Raw genomic sequence first — 27353 nt, 5'->3', positions numbered from 1 at the left:
GCGCTGTGGCAGCGAGCAGGACTTGCCCGCTGTGTGCCATTGATCGGGGAGGCCAAGGAGTGTTTCCGAACCTCCCTGTGGGCTAACTGAATGGAGAGCCCTGCAGTGATTTCCTATGTTGCCTTGCAGGAGCCTTGTGGCGCGGTTATTTGTGGAGGGTCAGTTCAGCCTCCCCAGGGCCGCCGTCCACCTGGACCGGGGCCAGGGCAGCACGAGCACGTGGCCTGGAAGGAAAGGCTGCAGCTCGTGGCCGTGCCCATTCTGCAAAATCTGTTCAGGCTTCTGCAGTGTTTTCTGAAAGAAAGGGAAGAGCTTGATGCCGGAATTCCCCAGGTAGCTAAGGGGCTTCCATGACACCAGCTGCGCTGCTTGCACAGCACCACCCGTTGCTCTCACGAGCTCTGCTTTATAGATGGAGGGGAGGCACAGGAGCAGCAGCAAAATTTATAGAGGGAACTTGTGGTAAAGCATCAATTTGGACCTCAGCTTCCCAGGTCCTCAGCCAGTGCCCTAACCAGGAGACCATTCTGCCACTCCAGCCCCCAGCATGATCGGCAGAGGGCATGCGGGGCCAGCGCGGCGCTGGCATATGTCAGAAATGCTCCGGCCCGTCTCAGGGGCATCTCTGGTGGTGCAGCTCTCCCCGGCCTCATAGCTGGCACCGCAGCCCCTCACCATCCAGCTCTGGGTGTGTTAGGCCTTTATTCACTGGGGAGCTGGGTGACAAATTATTGCTGCTCAGGAGTTTAAATATTTATGATGCATGTGCATTCATGTGAATTAATGAATTGTTGGTTATTGTTGTTTATTTATTGGGGGTTCCTGGCCCTTTGATTAAGGGTCTGGGTCTGGGCTGCTGAGTAAATGAGTGTGTGTGCGTGTGTAAACGCAGAGACCTAGGTCATGTCTCCTAGAAGCCTGTTTACCACTATTGACGTCGCACATTCAGAACTTCCTTTTTTCTTTTTTTCCCCCACAGATTTCATGCAATGAGACTGCAAAAGCTCCTATAATTCAGACCCAGGCAAATCCCAGCCAAGCTATTTATAGAGAGAGAGGCATTTTGGACTCCAGGAGATTCCTTCTGAAATATAGAGAGCAATACACAGAGTTCTTTAATCCAGGATGAAAGAGTGAAGGCCCTTTCAGAAATCTGCCTGCCTTTGAAACTTTTCTGCTTCTGCAAAGTGTCTTTTGCATGTGGGCCATTCTGACCTTAGCTTGAGTCCTTTGATTAACTTTCAGCATTTCCAAAAATCCTAAACTGATCAAAAGTATTTCCTGAGTTTTTGTTTTGAAGGGAATAGGCAGTGGAAGGGCCCACAGCGCCACCCCCAGGACGCACAGGCTGAGCACTGGATGGCTCCGGTAGTGTCCTGCAAGGGAGAGCTTGCTCTCCAGCCTGAGGTGGCTCTGGGATCAGACAATAAGGACCAGCCAGATGAGCTCCATGAAATGGGATCAGATTGCCAAGGAATGGGATCTGCTACTAACCAGGTTGAATCCTAGCCCCAGACTCCACTTATTCTTTAACAATCTTTTTTTTTAATAGTATTTTTTTAAGCCATGAGACCCTTCTGGCGTGTAAGGCTGTGCAACACGTGGCTATGATACTAGGTAAAAGAAGGCAAGTGGCGCATGGCACCAAGAAGGTACTAGAGGCTGAGCTGCTTGTTCAAACCCCGCTAGGTGATAAGGGAAGGGATGGGTGCAAGGGCGTATAAGGCAAAGGCTGCATTGCATTAGTGCCACATGCTCTCTGGAGATCCAGTTAGCTTTGTCCTGAGTGTGGGATTTCATCAAGGAAAATGCTTGCTATCATGGCACTGGACATAGCTAATAAATATACTATAGTACCTGAGGAGCTTCTGTGTTGAACCAGATCAATAGCCCATCCAAACTGCTGCAGAGCCTGAACTGTGCACAGCTCTGTCAAGAAGGGAAACAAATCTTCCAGACTGCAGCCCAGGTTGCTTAGGTTTCGAGTGTACAGTGACAGCTGTTGTCCTGGACTCAAAACAATCCAGTCCTTCATCAACTGCAAGCGCAGCATTCACTTTGGTAGCCTCCTGTGGCGGTGAGTTCCACGGGTTGCACACACGCTGCCATGAAGCGATGTTCCCTGGTGGACCCGGGGCACCGTGTGCCTGGGACCGCCCTGGGGCAACGCCTGGAAAAGGACACCTCCCAAACTCTGGCCTACGTGCCCCAAGAAGGTGATTCCCATTTGCTGGGGTGTTTGATTGTTGCTATTATTTGTAGTTTCTATTAGCGTTGTGCCAAGAAGACCCATTTCAAATCAGGGCTGAGTGTAATCAGTGGTAGTCCCCGCCCTGAAGACCTCGGCCCACCTTGGTGCAGCAAACAGGTTAGGAGAAGAGCAGCAGTATGGTCCCTGCTTTTGTTGGGGGGAGGTGCTGAGCTATGATTTAAATGCATGACGAGTACTTTGGTATGAAAATAGGACTATCTTGTGCCTCCTCTTCTGTAATTTCTGGCACCTCCCGCTGCTTTTCTATCCCCCGGCCCAAAGATCAGCTGCAGTCCTCAGTTCCCTGCTCTCTGGGATTCTCCATCCTGCCAGCCTGCTTTCTCCTCCTTGGCATTGCTCTCAGCATCTCTGCTGCTGCAGCTGCTGGTGTGTTGGATTCCTGCCTGGGGGTGCTGCTTGCTTCAGCCTCTTCCCTCTGGTCCCTGCCTGCTGTGGTCAGTGAGGCACATGGTGCTCTGCCCGTGGTCCTGGTGATGCAAGCCAGGCTGCTGTTGCAACACCAGGCAGGTGAGGCTGGGTAAGCCCTGGGAGAAGCAACCTGGGACAAGGTCCTTCTGGTGCAGAGCTCCCCCAGGGAGGAGGCAAGGAAAGGAAACAAAGAAAACTAATGGGAAGAGGAGAGCAGGTGGCACTCCAGGGGGAGATGCAGGTGAAGCAGCAAAGCACAGAAGACAAGGAGGACTACAGGTAAGATGAGGGAAGCACGAAGTGGGGATAGGAGCCCATTGCACCAAAACCACAGGGAAGACGTAAAGGAAGCTGAGAAAGGAAATGCAGTGGACCCTAAACTTGGGGTCCTTGCAGCAATGGTCTGGTGCATGGCTCATGTCCTTTTTCGGGAGGGACTGGCCCTCCTTCCCTGACCTGGCCCATTTTCATGGCTTGCCTTCATTTCCACTTGAGACGGTTCCCTCCGCTGATGTGCTCTTCAGGCCGTCTCCTTGCGAGGGTCTCCGTTCACGCACTGGGAGCACTTCAGGCTTCAGCGCGAGGTGCCAACAGGCAATAACTCTGTTACATCAGTTTTTCAGTCTCTTAAGTAATAAAATGAAGCCATTCTGTCTCCTTGACTAAAATGAGATAAGACCACGTGTGTCCCCCCGTGCCCCCCCGACGTGAGTGTGCTATGTGATCACAGCTGCAGTGGTCATGCCAGCCGTCTTCTTGCTGGATCAGGCTGTGGCAGCTGAGTTCTGCCATAAGCCAAATAAGACTAATATGCTTGTAATTGGGCTTTAAACATTTTTATAGGCTTTTTTGCCACAGAGAACCGTTTCTGGGAACAAAATTAATGCAATAATGCAAATAATGCCCACATTCTGGCACTAAAATTCCATAAGCATATGTTATTATTTCTTATTATTTCGCTCCAGTAAGAAGACTGTGCTATAACAGATTTAGAGGGAGGGACGCTTATGAGCACTTGGGCCTAGTTTGCTGGCACCCAAACATAGCAGCCTGGTGAATACTCAGCCTGGGATATGAGAGTCATAAAACCTTGTTCACAGATGCCCTTGTTCCCTGTTCTGGAATCCCACAAGATCACATAGAGCACCATTTCACCTCTTTCAACATCACTAATGAATCTGGGGCCTGCTATCACTGCACCATTGACAGTGACTAATTATATGAACAGCCAGAGAGGTTACTAGTTATTAACAGAGGGCCCTTTCCTTATTTTTTTTAAGAGATACCCATGTGGTTTGATGCCCTCCCATTCTCTATGTGCCAGTCCTAGAGAGAAATATTAAAGTAGTGGGGACTGCTACATCCTGCAGCCTCAGAAGGGCCTGTTCAATATGACTCATGTATGTGGAAGCGGCAAAGGTTCCCTAATATTGCACAGCCTGGCAGAGCCCTGCATAATGGTCACCGGCTTTAAAAAATCCCCCTTGTGTTAGAATCTACTCCTCTGGTGTCAAAGGTCCACTCTTTTTGATGCTCGAGGTTGAACTACTGTGTTTTCCCTGTGGTTTATAGTATGTGTTATTGCTATTTTCACAAGCTGAGTAAAACATTAAAACACCAAAACTACAGCCTCTGGAACGGGCTCGACAAAAGGTAACAAAGCTTCCCTGTTACAGGCTTGTGTTGAAAGTGAGACAATGGCTGCTGAAAACGTACAGCGCTCGCGCAGTAAGCGACATGTTTGCTTAGAGAATTATTCATCACTAACAACAGTTTTACTGCTACTTCTAGCAATGTATGCCTAGAGACCTCTTAGAGTGGCCACGAACAGCTTTGGCTAGCAGGCAGCATGTGTGATATCCTGGCATCACCCCATCTGCATTCCTGAAGAAAATTTTGGAACAAAGCAAAAAGATGAACCCACAAAAAAACCCTGTTCCCGTATATAACAGGACAGGACTTTGAGAAACCTGTGAGCAGGAAATTAGGACTGCCCAGCATCTAGATGATCACCTGTCCCTTTCTCTGCTCAAACCTAGGCAGCACCAGCAAAAATCGCCTGATAAAACCTAAAGCCTTTCCAATGACCAGGGATGGAGCAGATGCTAAGATTGCACCTTTCCTTATCCCTAAAATCCTGCACTCTTGACCTCTAGGCCTAATGCTCCTGCTGGAAAACACGCTTGGTGATTTTTGTATATAAAACTGGTCTTGAGCTACTTTGAGTGGAAAAGCCCTGAGGACTTCCAGTGTCTCTCAGCGAAGGAGAAAGGATGCACTCAGCCTTAGATGCTTAGCCTGTGCTTAGTCCTCCATGGCTTCTGTTTTGCGGATCCCTCTTTTCTCCGTGGTACGATAGTAGAGGTTAAACAATGCTGACTTCTGATCTCCTATTTATTAGGCAAAAAGGCCTCTGTCAGTGTGGGCCAGCACCCAGCACTGCCTGGTTCGGATACCTCTGTACTGGAGTACTCCTGAGTTTCTTACATGTAACATCCTTGTAAGCTTCCCCTACGCCCGGGGCAACACTGAATTGACCCAGCGTAGTTTCTGCCTGGCTCCTTCCAGAAGCACGTATACCCCACCATCCCTCCCGTCTCTGGGGTGGGGGGTACGTTCAGTAGCAGTCGGGCCTCAGGACATCCAAGGGAAGAGCTACTGGCCTTGACCACATTCTCCAGCTACAGTTTGCATTTTTCCTGCGGCTGTCTGTATGGTACGGAATGATAATGAACCCCTGCACTTCCCCTTTCATCTGAGGACTTCAAAGCCCTCTCTAAATATCAATTAGCTATACGTCCAGACACCCCATGTGAGGCAGGTATAAAGTGAATCAGTGGCAGGGCTGGAATTAGGGTCCGGGGGTCCTGTCCTGGTTGCTGCCCCAGTGACAGGGAGAAAAACAGAAACAGAAAGAGAGGATTTTGGAGGCCTGACAGAAACATGCCCTCTTTCCTAGCCCCATGACATCACCACAGCTCATTTTTTCCTAATTTCATTACTGAATAAAAATCTTCATGTTTTCATGAAATCTTTTGTGGTGTGTTAATAAAACATGTAGTTTGCATGTTATGTGCTCTTCTCATTCCCCTAATAATGATGTTAGCTCCTCGTGATAGCAGCCAAACACCCTGCTCTCTAAACAGGGATCCTTTGGAATTGGAGCTGTTTTGTGGAGAGAAAATAGTTTTACAAATAGCTGCAAATGTCTTTTCAGCGACTTCTCTTTTGTGTTAGAATTGCCAGAGGGGACTGTGGAGAATCCTGTCAGTGCTAGTGGGTATTGGTGTGTGCAAGCTATAACCGCGGGACAAAAATGAGAGCGAGCGAGCGAGCGAGCGAGCGAGCGAGAGAGTGCAAAACATTACAAGGAACAGAATCTGCACTTGGAGAGCCAAATGGTAAGGCTTCAGAAAGAAGAGGCTTCTTTGGTTTTATATCCAGTCCACACAGATTCCCGAGTCCTGCAGGCACAAGGGGGTAGAATTAGAAGAGACAAATGAGATCCCAAAATGGGGACTACAGAAAAAGCATAAAAAGTAAACGAGGCAGGGTTCATTTCTCTAACATAAATAACATTTGCTGCAGTGCAACTTCTGCCATCATTCAACATATTGGTTCCTGGATGAAAAGTGAGTTGATGCCAGGTGTGTGTGGGACGGAGATAAATTTGGGTCTGGCTTAATTAAAGCTGATTGCGAATGATGATGGGAACACCCATGGCAGATTTCATTTCTTGAAGCTGAATGTCTTCTCCGTAAAGAACACCGCAGCTGCCAAATGGAGCGGCATGTTCCCCGCGTCCCCCTGCAGCGTCCCACCTGGATAAGGGGGAGCCCAGCAGGTTTGACTCTAGAGCAGAGGGGCCTTGCTGCGAAAAGCAACTCAGGCCCATGGGCATGAAATCTGGCACCGGGTCTTCTCATCCCGTTGGGTCACCCACACATCTGCAGGCCTCGCCTGACATCCCACACAAGGAAAAGAGGGACAAATCTTGATGCCACCCTGTCCCACTTCCTGCCCTGAGGTTTCTGCACATTCAGTGTCCTATAGAGACACTACCCAACCCCTGTGCGTCGTCAGTTCAGCCATCAGTTTGGGAGCATGGAGTCAGAGCTCTGCCAGCACCCTGTTTGTGGGTGACAGCAGTGGCCTCAAATCCGATTCCCCTTTTGCACACAGCATCTCTGTCCAGATCAGCCCAGCTTGGCCTTGAGAGAGGGGTGGGCCAGCTGCCCAGCTATCCCCTTCATAACCATGCGCAGCTCGGTTACAATGTAGCCCTTTGTTCTTCTATTTCCCAGAATAAAGCACAAAAAAATAAAAGTTATCAAGCAGAAAGGAGCGACGTTGAGAGGAAGGTGGAACGGTCGCTGGGAAATCATTGTTCTGGAGGGCTGGAGTTTGTAGTCGGGAGCTCTGCTCACAGCCCTTCCTTGCTGGTTTCACACCTGCACTTCTGTCACGCCAAAGTTAAATCAATGGAGCATGCGGGAGTATGCAATGTTAATTAGAGAGGTGCATCTCGCTAGTTTGTACAGCACTTTGAAGATGTGACGTGCTATCGAAGTGCTGAGTATTATTAACACCTGGGGTGTTTGGCAGCACCAGAGGCGCATTGCTACTGGATGGGCCAGGTGCACTCAGCCAAGCAGGACACGCAACATCTGCCAAATACGTCTGGTGGGTTCTGCAGCGCAAAGCTGTTAGGAAAGTAAATACATCCCTTTGGTCCGGTCTCTCTCCTGTGACGGAGGAGGACTGTTACATTCACTGGGAGCTGCACGAAGGTAACTGGGGGCAGAATGATCCAGCTCTACGCTGGGAATCTGCTGGAAGGCGCTAGTTCTACATGAGAGCCTTTATTCACCCTGGGTGATAATTGTTTTCTATCTGTTTATGGGGCCTTTTCCAAGTTTGCCAAGTAATAAATGAAATCTTAAGAATGTGTATTTCTGAATAGGATCAATGGAAATAGAAAATGCCCACCCATCTCATTGGGATGTAGGAAAACTATGAAGCCAACCACAGATCCTGCAGATGCAGAAGTGCTGATAGCTACATTTTCTCTGGGCGTAATAATAGCAATGATGTCTTGAATTGCCCCCAGAATTTCCAGGGCCTAGAAATATGACTTAATGATGAAATTCCTTCTCTCCCTACACTGTGGTGTAAAGAGACATGAACTTATTTTCCACTAGCAAAGCCTCTGTTAATTTATATGGTTTTCCAGCTGAAGGCAGCAAACCAGCATGCAACAAACACTCACTTTCAGTGAACTTTCTTCTGTTGTTTTGTGGATTAAACATGAACGCAAACAGTAGGAGGCTTACGCATCCCGCGTACAGTTTCTCACCACAATCATCCATTTCAGACGGCACTTGCATGATTTACTGACACAAAGCATGCAGCCTCTACACTGTATCAGGCCATATAAAACGGAACAGAGGAAGTGATCTCCAGTTGTCTAAGAAAGGTTTCAGCCTACACAAATATTATACGAGTTAGAGCTCATTATCTGTGTTAGTCTCTACCCTGCCCTCAGTCTCTGGCAGGGCCATATGCCCACAGAAATTCAAACAGCCCTTCTCAGTAACACTGAATGACATGGAAGTAAATATCTTCTCACTGTTCTCTAATAGTAACTGAGGAACATTGAATTACATGGTAATTACCATGCAGTGGCTGGGTAACAGCATGGTTAGCTCTGTGTCATTACTGGAAAATACCTGGTTATTTCTGTGTTCGCAGTGCTGATCGGTATGAGAATCCATTGTGACTTCGCTATCTGTAATTACACGGTAATCTGTACATGCCAGTAAACAGTCGCTGCTGATATTTATCAGTTAGAACAGATTACCACAGAACTGCACAGCAGTTGTCTCCCATTTGTGTCCCTCTAGCTTTTGCTGTTACCATTTCTTTTTTCTTCCTCGTAATTTCCATAAATACAGGGCCAAATTATGCAGTGGGTTATTGTCGATTTTGCAGCCGTGTAACCAATAGCTTAATTTGCTCGCCTCCCAATAGCCGTTGCAAAAACCTGCATTTTCTTTAAGCTTTGGCTTCAATAAGCTGATAAACTGATATATCTACAATGCAATATGAATAAACAATAAACTATAAAATAAGCCTCTTACAAGGATGTCTTGACAAAAGAGCAGCTTCCATCAACGTGTAATCCTTTAAAAAGGAATTACAATTTGCACAAGCCAATGCATCGCCATCCTAAAGGAGTTCATTGTATCAGAATATGAGCCATTTCCACTCTATTCTAAAGAGACTGCTTTGCTCCAATGAAAAAAAGGAATACATCCAAACTAGATTTAAAGAGAGTGGCATCACGAAACTGGTATCAATTCTAGACTAGGAGCCCAGAAAAAGCTGACAACCATGAATTAATCTGATCATAACTTTAAGAACTGATCATTTGACAAGCACCGTTTTATAGAACAACGCTTGATCAGAATCATCATTCTCACCGGGCTCTTCAGTAAGAACAAACATCAATTTAATTAGTAACAATAGCAAAGTTTAAAGTAAAAGAAGGACATAGGTAGCAAAAATGGGGGCAATAGAAATTCCTTTCTATAACAGCTATCTATACTTATGGCCTTGGTGAAATGATGTTGAATTTGTGAATTCATTCCCAGTCAGTCAACAAGTAAAATTTGCTACTGCAACTGGGAATCATTCTTTTGGCTTGTCTGCTCACTAAGCTGATTACAATCCTTCAAGGTAAAGAATAAAAAACTCACTAAAAGGCAACTAAATGCAGCAGAAATATAGCCCAAAGCATTTGAAGTTCTAGGCTTTTCTTTACCTGACATTTCTGACATGGATTTTTAGGGAAATATGGAGAATAATGTATAATGAATAATGCACACTCATCAGTTGGTTCTCTTCTTGGCATCGAGCCAAAATCAGTCGCAATGACAAAATCAGGAAATAATTCCATGACACCAGGAATCTTAAAAGACTAAAGATGGTAGTTTGCCCATAAAATAAGGGAGAACATAGCAAAACAAGACAATGACATTAATTTAAAAGCTAGATGATTAATTTAATATATAGCTCTTTACTACGTTACCTCCTTAATGCTGCTCAAGCACTGCCGGGAAAGGAGTCAACCCTCAGGTTAAGGGGCTGCGGTGATACTCGGGTGGCAGAATTGGCCCTTGTCATGGCAGTTGAGGGGAATGCATTGCTGGCAACACAAATGGCCATATTTGTTTGTTAAAAGTGTGTTATTTTCTTGCTAGATAGTGAGGCCATTTTCATATATTGCCTTTTCAGATTGCTGATAATTCACTGAATATTCTGACAGCAAAAAAAAGTTATTCTCCACTTATAAATCATAATGTTTAAACTGCTAAAATCCACAATGAATTACAGACCATTTCCCCGTTTGTGAAAGTGAAAGCAAGATTGCTAGGATTCAGTTGCCTCCTTACTCCCCTTCTCTACATTAATCCCCCCAGCTCCCTGTTTTTCAAAAGTCTCTTTTTTTATTCCCTTTCTGAAGTAGACTTGCTAGCCCTGAGATCCTCTCAAACACTTTTCATTACAGCTAAATGAAGGGTCTAATGCTTGTCCCTTTTTATACTGGGAATAAAATGTACAGACTCTAGGTCTTATAACCTTAATCATTCATCTTACTATTGACATATAGAAGGGAAGATTTTGATGCTTTAATGCAGCATATGAAACTGCTTTGTGTATACTTTATGGTTTGATGTATTTATTCTTTTAAACCAAGATACTGCAAACTCAGACAAAATGACCTCAGGTATGGGACCCAGCAGAGTTCAGACTGAATCATTTGCAGTGACAGGAGAAAGGCTTTTGTAAGGTCTAGGAATGGATTTACAATGGTGTCGTTTTGAAAGCAAAAGTGTGCGTGGATGGTGATGCTGGTATACACAGCATGCAACAAATGTTGGATATGTGACTGTCGTGCTTGCAGCCAGGCAAACCCCGACTCCTAATGTGCATCAGGTATTATGCCACCATACTTCTGTACACAGGCTTTTAAGAATCTAGCTTGAATTCTTTGAACATGCACAGACTACTTGGTGCATTTTAGAAGGGAGGCGTGGGGGCAAGAGCAGAAATCAGCTGTTCACAAACATCTTTATTAGTTAGAGACAAAGTCATCCCTGGCAGGAATGGTTTAGCTGTAACCAGAGAGGAATAAACTCCTCTAGTGGCAGGGAAATCCATCACAATTCTCTGCACATACCCAGCAATATCCTTGCTTCAGTTCAAATGCTCACAGCAGGGGCTAAATGCACCGCAGACAATAAAAGTCTAATATCTCCTTAGTTACACCTGTGTGTGTATGACAAGTGCACAAGAGCAGAATGGGCAGCACAAAAACATGTCTGCATGTTAAAAACCTCTTTGCTTGATACCGGCTAAACCTGTAAAAGGACAAAGCTCCAAATATTCCTAGTCAAGCTGCTACTTAACAAACTCTGAGCTGAAGTAGGGTGGAAATGCAGCCCCAGGAAAAACACCTAATTAGCCTTCTTCATCCATCACCCATCCATCCATCGTTGCCTGGGTAAATGGTTAGAACATTCCTCATCTCATTTGCAGCTGCACCAGTGTGGCTATCTAGACACATGGATTAAAGAAGAACCTTTGCTCGCTTGGATTTAATTGCTGAAGAGTCCATACAAGATGCCTGAACAAAACGGAGTAAATTCCAGGGCTGTTAGTCCTCTTCTAATCTGAACCTGCAGTTAGATCCTTGTTTTCATCCAGCCTAGCCTTTTCTCGAATCAGTTTGACCAGCCAACTTAAAACGTTTAGTGTCACAACGCTAGTCAAATGACTTGAATTCAAAAAAGCTACAAATATTATTAAAATAAAACAAAACAAAAAATACCGTGCAGGGAGAAGGAAGTTTACAGATCTCCATATAAACGGTGTCCAGAAGCAGGCTGCTAAGTAACAAAACTGAGTATCATAGAAATGTATGACAGGAAGGGGTCTCAAGATGCCATCATCTCTAGTCCATGCTCCTGCACTGATCAAGTATACCTATCCTCAACCGTATCCATCACTTATGCAAACTTGAAATTTGGCCTGTCCTGATGAAATGTTAAAGCGTACTGCCAGCAACCCTCAGCAAACATTGCTGTAGGAGATGGTAAAAAGGATCATGCTGAGAAAAAGGTGGAAGGAAAACAAAGGAAAATAAGCATCCCCCCAAAGTCCTGGCTAATCTCTTCATGTCACGCTCCGTGTCTGCATTCTAGCTCTCCATTTGGTTCACATGAGATCTTCCAAACCGAGAAACTTCATAAACTGACTGTACGTGAAAAATGGTAAAGGTCACACAGTATTAGTGCTAGTTTTATACCACATCCTAAAGTAATAAAGCAACTACCTTATTTCTACCTTATTTCTTCTACTTTCATTAGTTGTCTCTGTATCTAGGCTTTAGTAAAGCCCCTAACACTGTAGCATCCAGGCACTGAATGCAAAAATCCAAAACATGCGTACTTGGGACTGATTCTAGGCCATCTGGATGTCCTTTGGTATCATCATTTCTTTGCCCTATTGCTCTAAGCCTCACTATTTTCCTTTTTTAATTCCCTCCCTTTTCTCCTTATTAAAGTGATGTGACTGTTACAGGAATCTAATTCTATTTTGTTTTCTCTTTTAAAGTATATTTATGTTGCAATGCACTGAAAATGCCAAGCATATTTTAGGAAAGCATTTTAAATATGCGCTTTCTTAATAGCTAATGCATTCTTGTACTATGGAAACCAGGCCATTTTATAGGTGCTGGCTGCACCCATAACATTTAGAGTTGATGTGACTTTTGCTCTCAGAGAAGGGATTCAACTTCTTCATCCTTTTGAAGAATATAGTGTACCCTCCAAAAATGTATACTATTTACTCCAAGTACAAAATGTGCAGAAAGAGGTAGTTAACTGTGTTAGTCTGAAGTCACACAGAAGACAGGGTAGAGTTGCTCCTTATAGGTTAACTGAATCAGAGATTGTAGGATGATAGGAAACGAGGGCTGGAAGGGACTTCCCAAGGTCACCTAGTCTAGCCCCCAGCTCAGGAAGAAACATCCTTGACTTAAACATCTTAGCCAAGTGTCTGTCATAATTAAGAGCTCATTTTGTCAGGTGTAACACAAACATGCAGCAAGTAGAGCTTCCAAAAGATGCACCTGAAAAAGTGAGCTGTTGCTTATGAAAGCTTATGCATCTCTGATTCAGTCTACAAGTTGCAACTCTACCCTGAAGAAGTATCTTCAGAGCTGTGAATAGTGAACTGTATCAGTGCATCTTAAATTATATTTCATTTTAAAAAATTGTAGAGCTAAACAACTCTACCCTAAATACAAATAGATTTGTTCAGCATTCTTATAATCAAATCTACTTTCCCTTTATTTGACTAAGAAGGAAATCACATTTTGTTGAATTGCAGGCTGACTTGAGACACTTTCCAATGTGAAATCCCTTTCAATGTTCTCTATTATGTATGAATTCCAAGAAAAAATATCTGCATTATCTGAAATAATCTAGAGAAAATGTATTTCAGAAAGTATCTTGAGTCAACGGGTAGCAAATTAATCAATGTATGTATTTCCATATTTGTATAGGTTTCATTATATTCTTGATCTAAGTTACTCTCAAGTCTCTTTTATATTTAAAAAACGTACTACACACCTATCATGCAAGATGTAAATAAGTATGTTCAGCTAGTTCAAATTAGATATACAGTAAAAATACACTTCCAAAGAAATATCATTTCCATTTTTGTTCATGTTTTTAACAGAATTTCAGACTAGTACATCAAATGTGGAACTGTACAAGTATGTGAGGAAACATTAGGATTGCAGTAGTAAAAAAATGTACAGCATTCAAAACCAACAAGCTCTAAACAACTGAACAATACCACAGGATTGAAACAATCATGGGGACAACATAGGTCATTGGAGCCAGTGACTGAATCCTAATGTCCCTACATAAAGGCCCTACATAGAATACGGTATCTTATTTATATGCAAAATCCCTGATTTGATTAAACCAGACAATTGATTTAATTGTCCTTTTTAGGTTTTAGATAATAATAACACTAGAGTTTTCCCCTCCACAAATCTCAGGTATTTGAAAAGGCAATATTGAAAGCTGATTTCAAAGGTATTTCCATGTGTACTCAGTCCCAGGTAGTTAAAACACACGATATCAAAAGTAGTACTGCATTTTAGAGGACTATTCAAAATTTTACCAACTACATTTTGCCACAATACTTTTGAATTTAGGAGGAAATTGTTTAAAACTGTCTTGATTACATGTGAATATGCAGACTTTTAATTACAGACTGTATCCATTTCATATTGGACCAACATTGCCTTTTAAACCAATAAACGATCCAGCTAAGCATTTAACAAAAATAAAATGCCCAAGGTCAGTGACAATAAACAAAACATTACATACAGCAGAACATCTGTTTCTGAACACCTTTTACAAGGTAGATACATCCTCTTTTAATAATCCACTAACCAGTATTATTTCTTCAATAACTATTTTGCCATGAAAAAGAGCATTTCGGGGTGCCTGGGAAAGTTTGCTAACTCAACCCAATATATGTTTAAAGCGTGTCTTTGTCATTGTAGAGAAACGTAATGGACTATGTTAAACAGTTTGTTTTGGGGATGAGAATAAAACCTCTCACACAAACCTTACCTAGTCAGGATTTCTTATAGGGACTTCCTTGCCTCTCAAATTATTCACCTTTATTTTTTAGAGCTGAAGTGTGAAAGAGGTTAGTAAGTCTCCTAATTACGTCAGGGTCCCAGTCCCACAACATTTGTGCATTGCAGTCTCTCACTGGCCTCAGAGGGAATTTGGCAAACACAAGGACTACAAATTTTCAGATGAGAAAGCTGAATAAAAATAGCATTTTAAAAACCAAAACATTGTTTCCACAGAGCCCGGTCTAATGAATCATCCTCAGTACACTGAAAGCAGCAAAGAACATGAATCTTGGCACCTATGTTACTGCTTGCTTGGAATAATCTTCTACCAATTTTTGTCCAGTGGGAACAACAGAGAAGATTATAGCAGGCCAGACCTAGCACATCCTGACTGAGAAACCTTGCAACCAGATAGAGTACGAATAACCCTAAGCATGGTAAGTACAACGCAAAATCTGTATTAAATAAGCCACTGGTCAAATCGCATAGACTATATTCATCCTAACTTGAATTTAAACCTTGCTGAGGTTTACTTATTTCTTCAACGTCTGGAAGAATATATTTAAAAAGTCAAACATTCAAAGCACAAATGATATTCCGGAGAACAAAGATCTCAAAACGGGAGAAGGAATTCAATTCAATTCAAAAGGTACATCATGACTGAAGGACTAGCCATGTTTATTAGTACTGGTAACAATAGTCTTACCTGCTCTTTATTCCTTCAAAGCATCACAAAAAAAGACCATATGTTTATGAATCAGTTTTGTCTCAAGTTTATCCACCAATGTTGTAAAATAATGTAAGAAATACTTTTCTTGTTTCTGGGGATCCTGACCTAATAATGTCTGTCTCAGAAACAGTATGATCCTGGCCACACTACTTTCTGTGAAATGGGACAGACACCTTCTGCAGCACAAATGCAAGATCCATTTCCTTTCAAATGGCAGCTGAAGTGAAATTGAGATTCAGCAACTAAATTAAACAGGTTTTTTTTCTGAATTGCCACGTTCAGTGACAATTTCTAGCTGCAGCTAGCAATTACTTATTTCTCTAGACCAGTTATACAAACCGGACTTTTCACCCATATATTTTTAGGGGAAAGGAGGCACATTTGTATCATATTTAGAATTTACCCTAAGCAGATACTGTGTCTGCAGTTCAATTTTCTAATCCATTTCAATACAGACAGCCTATCAGGATTGTGAAATTAATGCTAAATGTAACTGCAGCCATTACCAAGTAGTTTCCATAAGTGGTTTTATTACTGGTTAGATTTTACAAATTCTGATATTCGAACAGACTTCCACCTTGAAATTCTAAAACAACAAAGCAACCAATGAAGGGCTTAGGACTATTCAAAGTAACAAACTCTTAACATTTTTGCCCTGGTCATAAATATACAGAGAGAAAAAGAGAAAAATGGACATGTGATCCAAAGTGTGTAGATAAAACAGTATATAAGGCACATGGCAGTCTTTGAAATTACAGAAGCTTCAGCCAACTTAAATTAATTGCTGTTTCCCTGGCTCAGTCCACAAAACTGTACAATTACACAAATGTTGTGTTGCAGATAGATCTTCCAAGTTATTCTTTAGTCCATACTCTGTAATACCAGAACAATACATTTCCTTTTGTTTTCAGGAGAAATCCTAATTGTGGTTAGTCAGTTGCTCAAAGCCTCTATTAAAATACACTTGGAATTCAACTAAGAGTAATTTCTTTTTTAAAGAAATTATTGAGAAAGAGTCATCAGAAAAGATTTGTGAGAGTTGTCTGTGAAGGACTTCGAGATTCATGAACCTCAAGACTTCCGGGCACTGACGTCAAGACAGATGTCACAGTAGGCATAGTAGGGTTAGTCAAGTCCGTTAAGGTAGTGGGAGTGCTGGATGGACTCATGGAGGCATTGGATATTTCTGAGGCAGGGCCTGATGGGGTCCCTGCTTGGAGTGTTGAATCTGAAGTCTTATCCACCCCTGTGTTTTCTTGACGTAAGAGGTTCCGTCTGAATTTGGCTCGGGCATTTTGGAACCAAACCTGAAATAATTTAATATAATAGGGTAGCATTTAAAAATCTGCATTGTTGGAAAAAAAAGCAAAAGCAAATTCACAAATTCATCAAAGCCTCAATTGGATGAGATGTTTGAACTGACTCTGCGTGCTGGAAGAGCAGTCATCTTTGCTAGCATAACTCCACAGGCTGTTCCCAATCGCAAGAAGTATTCTCTGTCTGGCATGTAAGGCATTTCTTTTTCTTTGTCCCCTGCTTTTCTAAGTAAACAGACTATGCACTGCGACAGGAGCGGACTGGTGAAGGCGGCAAGGAATCTTCCCCTATCGACCCTCAGGAAAGTCTTAGAAGGTCACTAGCTTCGTGTGACTCCTGTACCTGGCTTCCCCCTTTCAGGAAGCATTTGTCAGGATGGGGCACAAACCAACCAGTTGACATGCATAAGCTCAGATCCACTAGTCCAAGCTGTTTTTCTCACCATGTGCCACAGAGGCCACAGATCCTCTGCATGGTATTTGGCCCTGTCCCTGACAGCTGTGGTCAGGAACCCACTGTAGCCAAAGAGGTAGTGCAATTTTCTTCTCACTAAAAGATTTGTTCCTGTTTCCCCATAAACTCTTCTTGACTCTCTTCTCTCTAAAATGTCTTAGCTCCCACTCCCTGTCCAAGTCTCCCTTTTAAGATGTTCTGTGAAACTTTCTATGAAGTTATAACAGTCATGTAAAATGTGTTCAACATAATTTTAGAATCAACAATATCAATGTGCAACAAGTATAATTATCTGTGTGCAGCTAGGTCTCTGTCAGTCTCCTGTACTGACTAGGTATGGTCTCTCTAACTAGAACTGAGACAAAAGATGAAGACAAAGGAGACAAAAAGATGAAGGGCTGCTTCTTCATGTCCAGCAGTACAACTGGCAAAGCTTGGTTCCCAAGGTAATGGTGACCATCTCGTGCCTCTAGATTACTTTTCAAATAAAATACACTGCTAGGTTATATCAGATTAAATATCAATAAAAATATATACAACAAACCCAAAAAGCATGTGTCAAACCAGATGTAGAGGCATGTCTCTACTGTATTTCCAAATGGCATTAAAGATTCTATGCTCGTCCTAGTGTATATAGATACAGACAAGCTTGTAATGCTAGTTATTCAGACACTATAGAGACAATTTACCTCCTGGGTCAGATTTTATCAACTGAAGCTCCCTGTGCTGATTTATCACAAGGTCTCAAGTTACTGTGCTATATTACCTAAAAATGAATCAGTCCTGTTCCCACTGCACCTCACCCTGACTTACTTCAGTAAGAGCAGGATCAAGCTCTGTCATTCCAAGTGCAATGGACCTTATCATCTTCTCTGCAGGGAAAGAAAATATCCACAAAGCTGTCCTCCTGCAGATTTCTCAGGTGCTCTATGGTGGGAGAGAGGGTGTGTACAGCTAGCTGCCAATCCTGTGGAGGCTGGTGGGCCAGTGGGAAGCCAGAGCCACCCCCAAAGAAGTCACGTTTACGCAACTCTCTGGCAGTACGGCCCCTGCCATAGCTCAAAGGAGCCCTGAGAACACCTCTCCCCACCCCTTTTAAGTGGACTCCCCACCACAGGTAGGAAAGGGACATGGAAATGCAACCTCAAGGGATTTTATCTTTACATCCTCAGCTTCACAGACTCCGCAGGTGATAATGCATGTGCCCCAGCCCCCTTACTCCTCTCCTGGCCTCCTTGCTTTCCATTCAAGATCTCCAGACCAAACACCCTCTTTTGGGCCTGAAGCGAGGAGGGGATAATGGTACAAAGGCTGCTCACCCTTCTTTTCTGAAGTAGAGGGGAGATCCGTGTGAAAGAGCAGGCAAAGCTGGGACCAAGGAGTGGAGTCAAGGCAAGGCTGTCAGTTTGAACTCGATCTTCATGTGCAATTGTCACTACTGACCACAGGAGTTGCATATTTGTGCCATGGATAGTATACTTTGCGTATGCTGCACGCTTGTTTGAGGAAGCTTATGGTTTGTACACAGTTAATGTTGCTTTTCCCTTTATTTAAAACAACTGCCAAGTAGTTTAGACTCCATGTGGGTTTAATACATTACAAACAAAAATCTTTCCAAAAATGAACATTAGGGAAGTATCTTCAGGATGCTTTAAAAAATGTCTGACGCATTGTTATTAGGTATTAAGTACCAATGCTGTAATGAACAAAAGTAATTTTGGCTTAAGTTTTCCAGTGCCATATCTGCCCTTTCTGGGCATTGACTGAGCAGTCAAACACGCAGGCAGAGCTACAGGATTCTGCAAAGTGTTGCACGGGTCTGTCTGCGTGGTTCCAGCTGAAGACTGGGAACCGTGTGTGCAAAGAACAAAAGGGAAGCAGATTAGTCTGCTTTGATTATTCAAGCCAGGAATGTATATAAAAAGCAGCTGGCATCAAGAATAAAAATTAAGGATTTATTTGGTATTAAATAATACAAGTTATAGCCCTATCAAAAGCATGGGATTTTGGTTGTTTGGGGTTTTTTTAATATATATAACCTGACAGGGTCCCTTTACCAACAGGTAAAAAAAGATAATACAGATAATAATTTATGTAAGTTTTGAAACTCGTCCATTGTAAACAAAGCTGAGTAATTCAGTCATTTTATAATTAAATTAAAATAAAGGAGCCACAAAGTCAGCAGTCCCAATCTATATGCATGTGTCACCTCCGCACTTCATGGAAAGTGACATTCAGGAGTAATATATAACTTCATAGGGAAAAGCCCCATATGCTACCACAACCGCAGTTGCTAAACATGATGCAGTCTCCTGATAAGATACATTTATAAAAACTGCCCAAGACAGCAGAACTCACCCTGCACCTAAAAGTTCAGGAGATCCTTAACCAAAATGGTGCAATAGGCCCCACTATGAGATCTCTAAATGCCTCTGTATGCATGTTAGTGATTTGGAAGAGAGAGAGGAGGACAAGCTTCTAAGTTTGTATATGTTCCCCTATGTCTTCCATTAAATGATAGGAGTCAAATCCTATCTTTAGGTACCTGAACAGCTATTCCTCAATGCTATCAATAGATCCCATGCAAATATGGGAAGATACAGGACTTACATGTGCATCCTCCTCTTAATGAGTCTAAGCATTAGCTGCAGGAAACAACCCCAAAACTTACAAGTACTGTCCAAAAATAGGAATAATAATACTTACTTTATTCTCTCCTTCACTGCAGTGTTGTCAGGGGTAATTGGTTAATTTATGTAAAGAGCTTTAGAGATGTTCAATGATGAATGAGTGTTAATATTATTACTGAAAAGACTCCAGATATCGACTAAATTTAGAGTCTGAAAAGTCTTTGCCTTGTGTATGAAAAGAACAGGATAAAATGCCTATCACCACTATATCGTACATAATATTGTGGTGTATGTGAAACCCTTTCAGCCAACATTTATATTCAAGGGTACTGAATCAAAACCATTGCTTTTCTGAGCAGTAGATAACATAGATCTAATTCTCCACTGCTATGCAACTAGAATCATCATTTTTACCTGTGAAAATAGGATTTAAATAGCTTTTAAGAAAGAATTCTCTACTCATTCATCACAGCCGTGGTGTTCTATGCCCATTTTGGGAACAGGGTGCTATACCTGAAATATGGCTACCTTAAAGAAAGGAAAGAGCACCCCAACTGTATTTAACTGTCAGAACTGTTTGCTCCCATCAGCTAGATAACTTAGAACCTGGTCTTCAGCATTTAAGAATAAACACAATCAGAGCGGTATGGCATACATTTAATACTGTTCTATTCAACTGCATCATAATGGGGCTAGATTATAGGAAACCAAAAGTGAAGAACGTGAACTATATCCATTACTGAAAAATAGAAGCAGCTACAAGATCAACCCTTGGTTGATCAACCTCTCTAATTAGTGGAGCTGAATGTCTGTGGCTAGACATCTGAACTAGGTGGGATGGTTCCACAGATAAGTTATTAGATTATGAATTGGGAGACCTCAACTCAGGTCTTTGAATTGCCACTTTCCTGGCAGACCCTGGAAACGTGACTCAGCCTTGTTGTGCCAATCTGTAAAAATCTGTTCAGGGGTGACGTTAAGACAAAGATGCTAAGGCTATAAAGTGCCTGGATGCTATAGTGATAGATGCCAGATAATTACATCAGATAGAGTTACTGTGTGCCTACAACAGCTCCATTATTGTGATAACTGTATGTTAGTAATATGAATGGCTTGTTTTAAAATTAATTTCTCAGCACAATCTCACTAGCTCACACTATTACCTGTGACACATTAAGATTTGCTGTATTTTAGTAACTAGTGAGTAAAGGGGTAAACACAATTAAAAATATGAAGGACGCTGCATCACCAAATGAACCTTGTTCACTCATTGCACAAATTCTGTTTTGATTATTTATCTTACACTACAGTACAAAATAGACCACGATATATTTTGAAAACATCACAAAGTCTCAGTAACAGACTGGAGCACAGCATCTTGAAGGGAAACCTTTGCTGAGAACTAAGTTGAGACTATCCAGGTTTGTTTATGAAAATGATTGTGTTAGATTGCTGCAGAGGGATCAGCAAAGTCAAAATACAGAAAGAATCTTGTCCCACTTTCTTTGAAATATAATCTCGATAGGGTGTTACAGGGATCCTTCTGCAAAATGTTAAGGGGAAAATTCTGCTCTCTGCCCCTTTGCTTTCTCCCTTTCCCTTTCCATACTAATGCAACAAGAGGCAAGACCCAGCCCCTAAAAAAGAACTCTTTATGCCATTTATCACTATTTCTTCCCAAGAAGCCCTTTCTTGGGGTTTTATTTGCAGAGAGTGTTACATGCCGGGAGCTGGGTTATTTTTTGTAGAAGAAACTTAAAGGTAACTTATCAAACTCCAACCAAACAGGTCACAATGAATTGGGCATTTTAATTTCCCCTAGAACTTTAGCTGTTGTGCCTGTGCTCACTAGCCGCAGTGCATCAAATATGTGCATGAATCTGTACATAAAAAGGTTAAAAATGTGTGTGTGTGTGTGTGTGTGTGTGTGTGTGTGTGTGTGTACACATAGCAAGAATGTATTGATTTCCAATCTAGGTACTTATGGGATACAGTCTGTACTTTCCCAAGCCACATCAGGAACAATAATTGAGGAAGCATTATGCCCATGTTTTTCTGCCTTGCTACTGATGGACAAGGGTGCATGATGATTCAGTACCTACACAGCCATGCTAAAAGCCAAGTCTTCCCAGTCTGACATAAAGAGGATGAAAAATCTGACCGAACGCTCCACTTATCCATCAGCAACCCCCCCCACCCCCCCCACCAATCGCCCCACCAAAAATAATGTGTACTACATGAAAGGAATGTCCATATAGGAGGTGGACTACAGCCAATTCCTGTAACACTGGAGACTACACTACAAATGCTTAGGAAGCTCATTGGTTCATTACAAGTGCTGCAAGACTTGGAGACAGCTGCTTCTCTGTTCATCAGCTGCAGGAAGATGTACGCAGACTTTCTATTAGAAATAATATAAAAAGAAAGAAAAACATTGTCTGTAGTCAAACCTAATAAAACCTGTTCTCACAGAAGAAAAGGTAAGCTCGCACACATACCTAGTATAATGTAGGACATGTTCATAATTTAATTCTACTGGGATGTCCAGGGATCCAGGAATCTATGCATCTTCAATATGGTAGGCAAATAAATTCTAATATTACTTGCCGTAGCTCAGTAGTGCTAGTGAGTGGCTTTGTGTTCAATAACTGGCACAAATTGAATATCAAATATTTTTGGTGAAAAGGCATTAATGGCATTAATGAGTGACACTGTCAGCAACCAACAACGTTGAGAGACCTCTCCAGCAAGGAGCCTTGTTGAGACTACTGTGGGTGAACTTTCAAGTCTGAAAATTGCCAGATGTCCAGCTCACTTCCTCTCACAAGTCAGGCACAGAGCTAGTTGGGCACAAACTCTAAAACAATTTTTCATGGCCCAAACTAATTTCCAACAAAGAGATTGGCAGAATGTGGATTAGTGAACTTCCACCACAGAGAGAAGAGCCCATCAGAGTGACTGAACAAGGAAAATCCTGCCATGAAACATGTTCTGGGGCACTCCTCTATCACCTCCAGGGACGCTCTTGATCTAGTCCTCTCCCATTTATTGTCTACCTCCCACCAACACTTCAGGCACAGCAGCTCAGATATGCTGTTGCTGAAGTAAAAGGAGTGGTGTTCCAATACTATTAACACAATCTTGCAGAAGCTGCATGAAACTGCAGAAGGCTGGCCAAAATTAAAAGAGGAGGAAGCACTGAGCAACCAAAAATGTGAGAGAGTATGTGTTTAAGATGGTGATAGAACGAGCAAGGGCGGTGAATCAGTGGCTAGGGGGTGGGTAAAGTGGTGCTGGATATAAGATAACAGGTTGGGAAAAGAATGTGCAGAACAGAATGGAAAAAAGATGGCAGCGCAGAACATGAACCGGGAAGCGAAGGAATGGATGAAAGTCCAAACTGATGCAATGGGAAAGAGAAGACAGAACCTAAAGAAGTTAAGGCAGGAGCGACACATGATGGATGCTAGTCATGTTGCTTACTGCATTCGTGAAAGACAGTGATGGGTGTATTGTATAGGGCAGATGACAAAAGCGCTTCAAGTGTGGGGGAAAATAACAGGAAGAACAAGGAAAAGAGGACGCTGGGAAACAGGAAGGAAACAGAAGGAGAGAAAGTGATGGAAGGCAGATGGAAAAGTGCAGAAAATCCTTTCTTCCACAAATACCAGCTTTTGTCAGGTACAGATGGGAGGAGTATCTATAAGAGGCCTTGATCCAGGAGTTAGGATGTGTAGTGAATACAAAGTGGGGGATCTGTCCCAGCACCTGAAGTCTGATGATAAAAACAAATTGAATGTCAAATAGGGGAGGCGGCGCTATAGAGGAGGTGTTACGTTATTTTTATCATGACAAGCTTTCTCAGGGAAACTCTGAACCACCTCCAACCCTACCTCTTGCCATTCATCTCTCACCACGGGACTTGGTCTCTCTCTGGTGAACTCAGCTTCCCTCTCAGCATTTCCCTTCTACTACCATTCGTTTCACTGTGAACTCGCCAATGTCCTAGCATTACTCACAGTTCCCTGCCAGGATTTTTGTCACTAACCCCTCACTGGGTTCTTTTCCTACAAGGTTTCCAACCCACTTTCCCTCAGAACAGAATCCTGTGGCCAGTGTTGTAGCAAGACGGTAGAGCTAACTGGTTTCCAAACTTGCATTGTAGCTAAATATTCTTTTGGATAAGAGCCCATTAAATCCAACTCACTGAAGAACAGAGTAGAGATTTAGATGGAGCTGAAGCATCCAGCACCCCTAACTTCTAAGCTTCTACTATGTTCTCTACTTACAAAGAGAATGTAGCAGCTGAAATCATTCACTTCTCCCTAAAATAATAGTTTAAGAAAAATGCATGCTAAGTTTAACTAACTGTTCAATAAAATAAGCAAGACACCTAACTTACACAACTGTCTCCTAAATATTAGAACCCAAGGTCTTTCACTCTGGTAGGTCAAAAATAAATAGCTTTACTCATATGCACTATTTAAGTTCCAAAGCTCTATTTAACTTAAACTTTGAAGAAGTTACCAACAAATGAGAAAAAAAGTGGGCATTAGCAATATCCACAGTGCTTCAGCCATGGATTCTCAAACCTGGGGCTGATATTTTATTCAGTGGTAGAGAGAGAAGTCTTTGCCCTTCTTACCTGAAGAACTCTTTTGGTCAGGCCAGTTTTCTGAGCTAGCTGTTTCAAGTCCTTGGCATCAGGGTTATGATTAATAGCAAAGTAAGACTTCATTGTCCGCAACTGGTGGTGTTTGAATGATGTCCTCATGCGCTTTGTTTTTTGATTGCTGGGGTATTGCTGGTCTCTATCCAGGTGGTCACCATCATTTTCATTGCAACTTAAAGCTAAACGCAACAAGAGGGAAAGGGCGTGTAAATCCATTGCTCAGTGACCAACATTGTTTGCAGTTCATCTGAGTGCAGCAATTAAAATAACACACCATGGCATGTATTGTACTGGTACAAGTTCTACTTGCCTTCCCCTCTGTTCCTGCATCCTGCTATTCTTCCTTTACAATAACCAGTCTGCAAGATCCCTCAGCATCCTGCTATTCTTCCTTTACAATAACCAGGCAGCAAGATCCCTCCCCTGCCTCTTTACCACTTCAAAAATGTCAGGTCTGCTTCCTTTTTGCTTTTCTCCTTTTCCACACATTGTTCCCCACTTTCTACTTGCAGGACAGTAGCTGTCCTCAACTTTGTAAGTGTTTTAATATACTTTTATCACCATAAATTGCATTGTATGGTACAAAAAAAAGCTGTTACAATAGAGTCCACTTAAATCTCAAATGAAACAGACCAATTCCTCCATCAAACTAAACCCTGTAGAATATAAGACCGGCCATTAAACAAAACACTATTAGAGGAATAATGTTTGTGTGTACCCCTGAGAAAATTACAACTATAATTTGACTATTTAATGACATTAACCTGTTAAAATAATGTTGAACATGTGCCAAGCCAAAATTTACATTTTTTCTCTATTATTTATATCTCAATAAAGACAAAATTTATTTTAAAAATAGTTTAAAAGATCAACTGTCATCATATCCCTTTCAGATAATTTAACAAGGCTGCCTGACATATTTGCAAAAATCAGTGACAAATATGACATATGATATCTCAGAGCAAAAGAACATAGCAAGTATTATCAAATAGCCAAGCAAAATATTCTTATAAACCACAGGTATTTTTTATTTTATATATGCATACAGTAAACCACAAAAGATCCTCTTAATATAACATTAAGGATCAAACTTAAACCCGCAAGAAAATTCAGTGATATGTCGGGAAATCAGTTCTGACATTTTGTCATTAATTTATCCTACTGTGTTCAGGTATCTACAATCTCCTTCTATAATTAAAAAAGTTTTATGTAAAAAATGGGGAATATCCCCATAATCTTCATTTTATTCTCTCCCTTGATAATTATTTATTCATTCCACTAAAATGGCTAAAAAAACTGGAACAAATACCTATCTTGGGAGCTTTAAATTGTGAATTATTGATCCAGCTGTCCAAACATACACACACACAGATTCTTTAAATTGTCCATCATCACTGACTCAATACAATGCAATGCATCTGGAAGGTACATACATGTTTACGGTGTTATTTCAAATGCAGATTATTTATCCAATTGAAGTTGTCAGCTCTATGGAATAAATATGAATTTTAAAAGTCAGGTGTTGAAACCAATTTTACAAAGTGTTCATAATAGCATGTGTGTGTCTTTTGTGCCCATGATAATAAATGCATGCAGACCTTATAGAAAACAGTTGCTCAGCATGTACAGTGGTTGCACTGCAAACTTCAGCATTTCAGAGACTTTTTGAAAGCCACAGCGCATTATGGAATATGGCCTGCAAAATTTCAGTTTGGAAAACAAAGGCAAGTTTGTCTCATAGACATATAAAAATATCTGAAACCTCAAAACTTCTCTCTGTTTTTGCACCCCTGTAATTTAAAAAAAGAAATAGTCAAAAAAGTTAAAGCAACTGTGGTTAAATATACACATACACACACACGTATATATTTAAAAATTCTTCCCAGGCTAACCTTGTGCCAAGTTTTAGCAATGAGGGGGCTTTTTTTTCTGCTCAGTTATAAACTTGGTTTTCTCATGGAAACACTGACAGCACCTGAATTTGAGGGGGGAGAACACAAAAGGGGGCAGCAGAATGCTGCATTTATTGAGCTGAATGGAATGAGCTGGAATCTTTCTCTGGCTTAGAAATCCAGGTCTGGTTGCCAAACGTGGAGCCACCCCATGTGCTTCAGTCTCCCTCATAGTTGCATTTCTTCCTCAGATAACTGGGAAGAAGATTAACTAAAACTATATTGCTCAGGGCAAATGGGGCTATGGAAATGTAAGATAATACATTATTTATTATAATTGTTGTTTAAAGAGATTCACTCACAGAATTGTAGAAATTAGGGATGGGCAAGACCTGTGAGCTTTGTACTAAATCCTTCCTAACCCTCCCAGGGGCAATGTGTCAATTATTTATGAGGAAACACATAAATTCTTCCTCTGAAGAATGGAAACCTATTTTCTTGATACAGGCATTGTGCCCTGCAACACAGCAAGCCCCAGGACTGCAGACAACAGGGAGACTGAGGACCCTGGTTCTGAATATGCTCTGTAAAGAGCTATATATGTTTGTAGTCCAATAAAGTAATAGTGACTCTAAATCCTCCCAAAATGAAATCCCAGCCTGCCGTCAAGCCCTGATTAGACATTGAATCACTTGTTCTTTGAAAATATCCCATCTATGACTTATTTCTTGTCATTTTATTACCCCATCTGCCAAACAAAATGAAAATCAGCACTATCCTATTTGGGACTTGTAGAACTATTGTCCCTTTTTTAAGAAAGGAAATGACAAAATAGAATTTGAAAGTCTGTTGGGGTGTCTGTTGCTTCCTCACGTTGTACTAGCTGGCTGGATAACCCCAGGCAATGCCTAGCCTGACATAACTAGTCCTATTTAGTGCCAACAGGCATTCAAGCATGGTTATGGTAAGTAGCATCCCATCTTTAAAAAAGTCTGTTGGATTAGCCCAAAGACTACCTTTATGAGAATCTGGAATCCCTCCAAGGGCTGCAGGCACATGTATAGGCGATTTTTTTATGGGGACGGGGAAAGCAGGGTGAGGGTCTCCTGCAATCAGTTCAAAGAGATAATCCCACCAACACTGCCCATATAGCCCTCTACTTGTCAAGCACTTCCCCTCCTCTTCCTTGTGTGCTATTCCTGTCTATCTCATGAAGGATCTGCTGGACTATCTGGATTCCAGGTTCCTGCT

At 42.0% G+C, this 27353-nt stretch overlaps 1 protein-coding gene across 5 annotated transcripts in view; it reads right to left on the bottom strand.

Annotated features, from left to right (window-relative positions):
* Positions 1–5958: 5958 nt before the first annotated feature.
* The window catches only part of LHX2 (LIM homeobox 2), a 26350-nt gene continuing 4955 nt past the window's right edge, over positions 5959–27353 (bottom strand). For 2 of the 5 annotated variants that reach the window (XM_025194364.1, XM_014526802.2), the window contains 2 exons: positions 24184–24389; positions 13465–16445 (listed from right to left, as the gene is read on the bottom strand). In XM_025194364.1, coding sequence (XP_025050149.1) covers positions 16158–16445; positions 24184–24389 — 494 coding nt within the window. In that variant the 3' untranslated portion in view covers positions 13465–16157. Of the gene's footprint in view, positions 6145–13464; positions 16446–21871; positions 21940–22763; positions 23314–24183; positions 24390–27353 lie in introns of those variants that run through there. The other 3 variants (XM_025194351.1, XM_025194361.1, XM_025194356.1) reach the window with 3 other exon arrangements.

Source organism: Alligator sinensis, unplaced genomic scaffold (assembly GCF_000455745.1).
Source record: "Alligator sinensis unplaced genomic scaffold, ASM45574v1 scaffold611_2, whole genome shotgun sequence".
Taxonomy (NCBI): Eukaryota; Metazoa; Chordata; order Crocodylia; family Alligatoridae; genus Alligator; species Alligator sinensis.
This window is presented reverse-complemented; position numbering and strand designations above follow the sequence as displayed.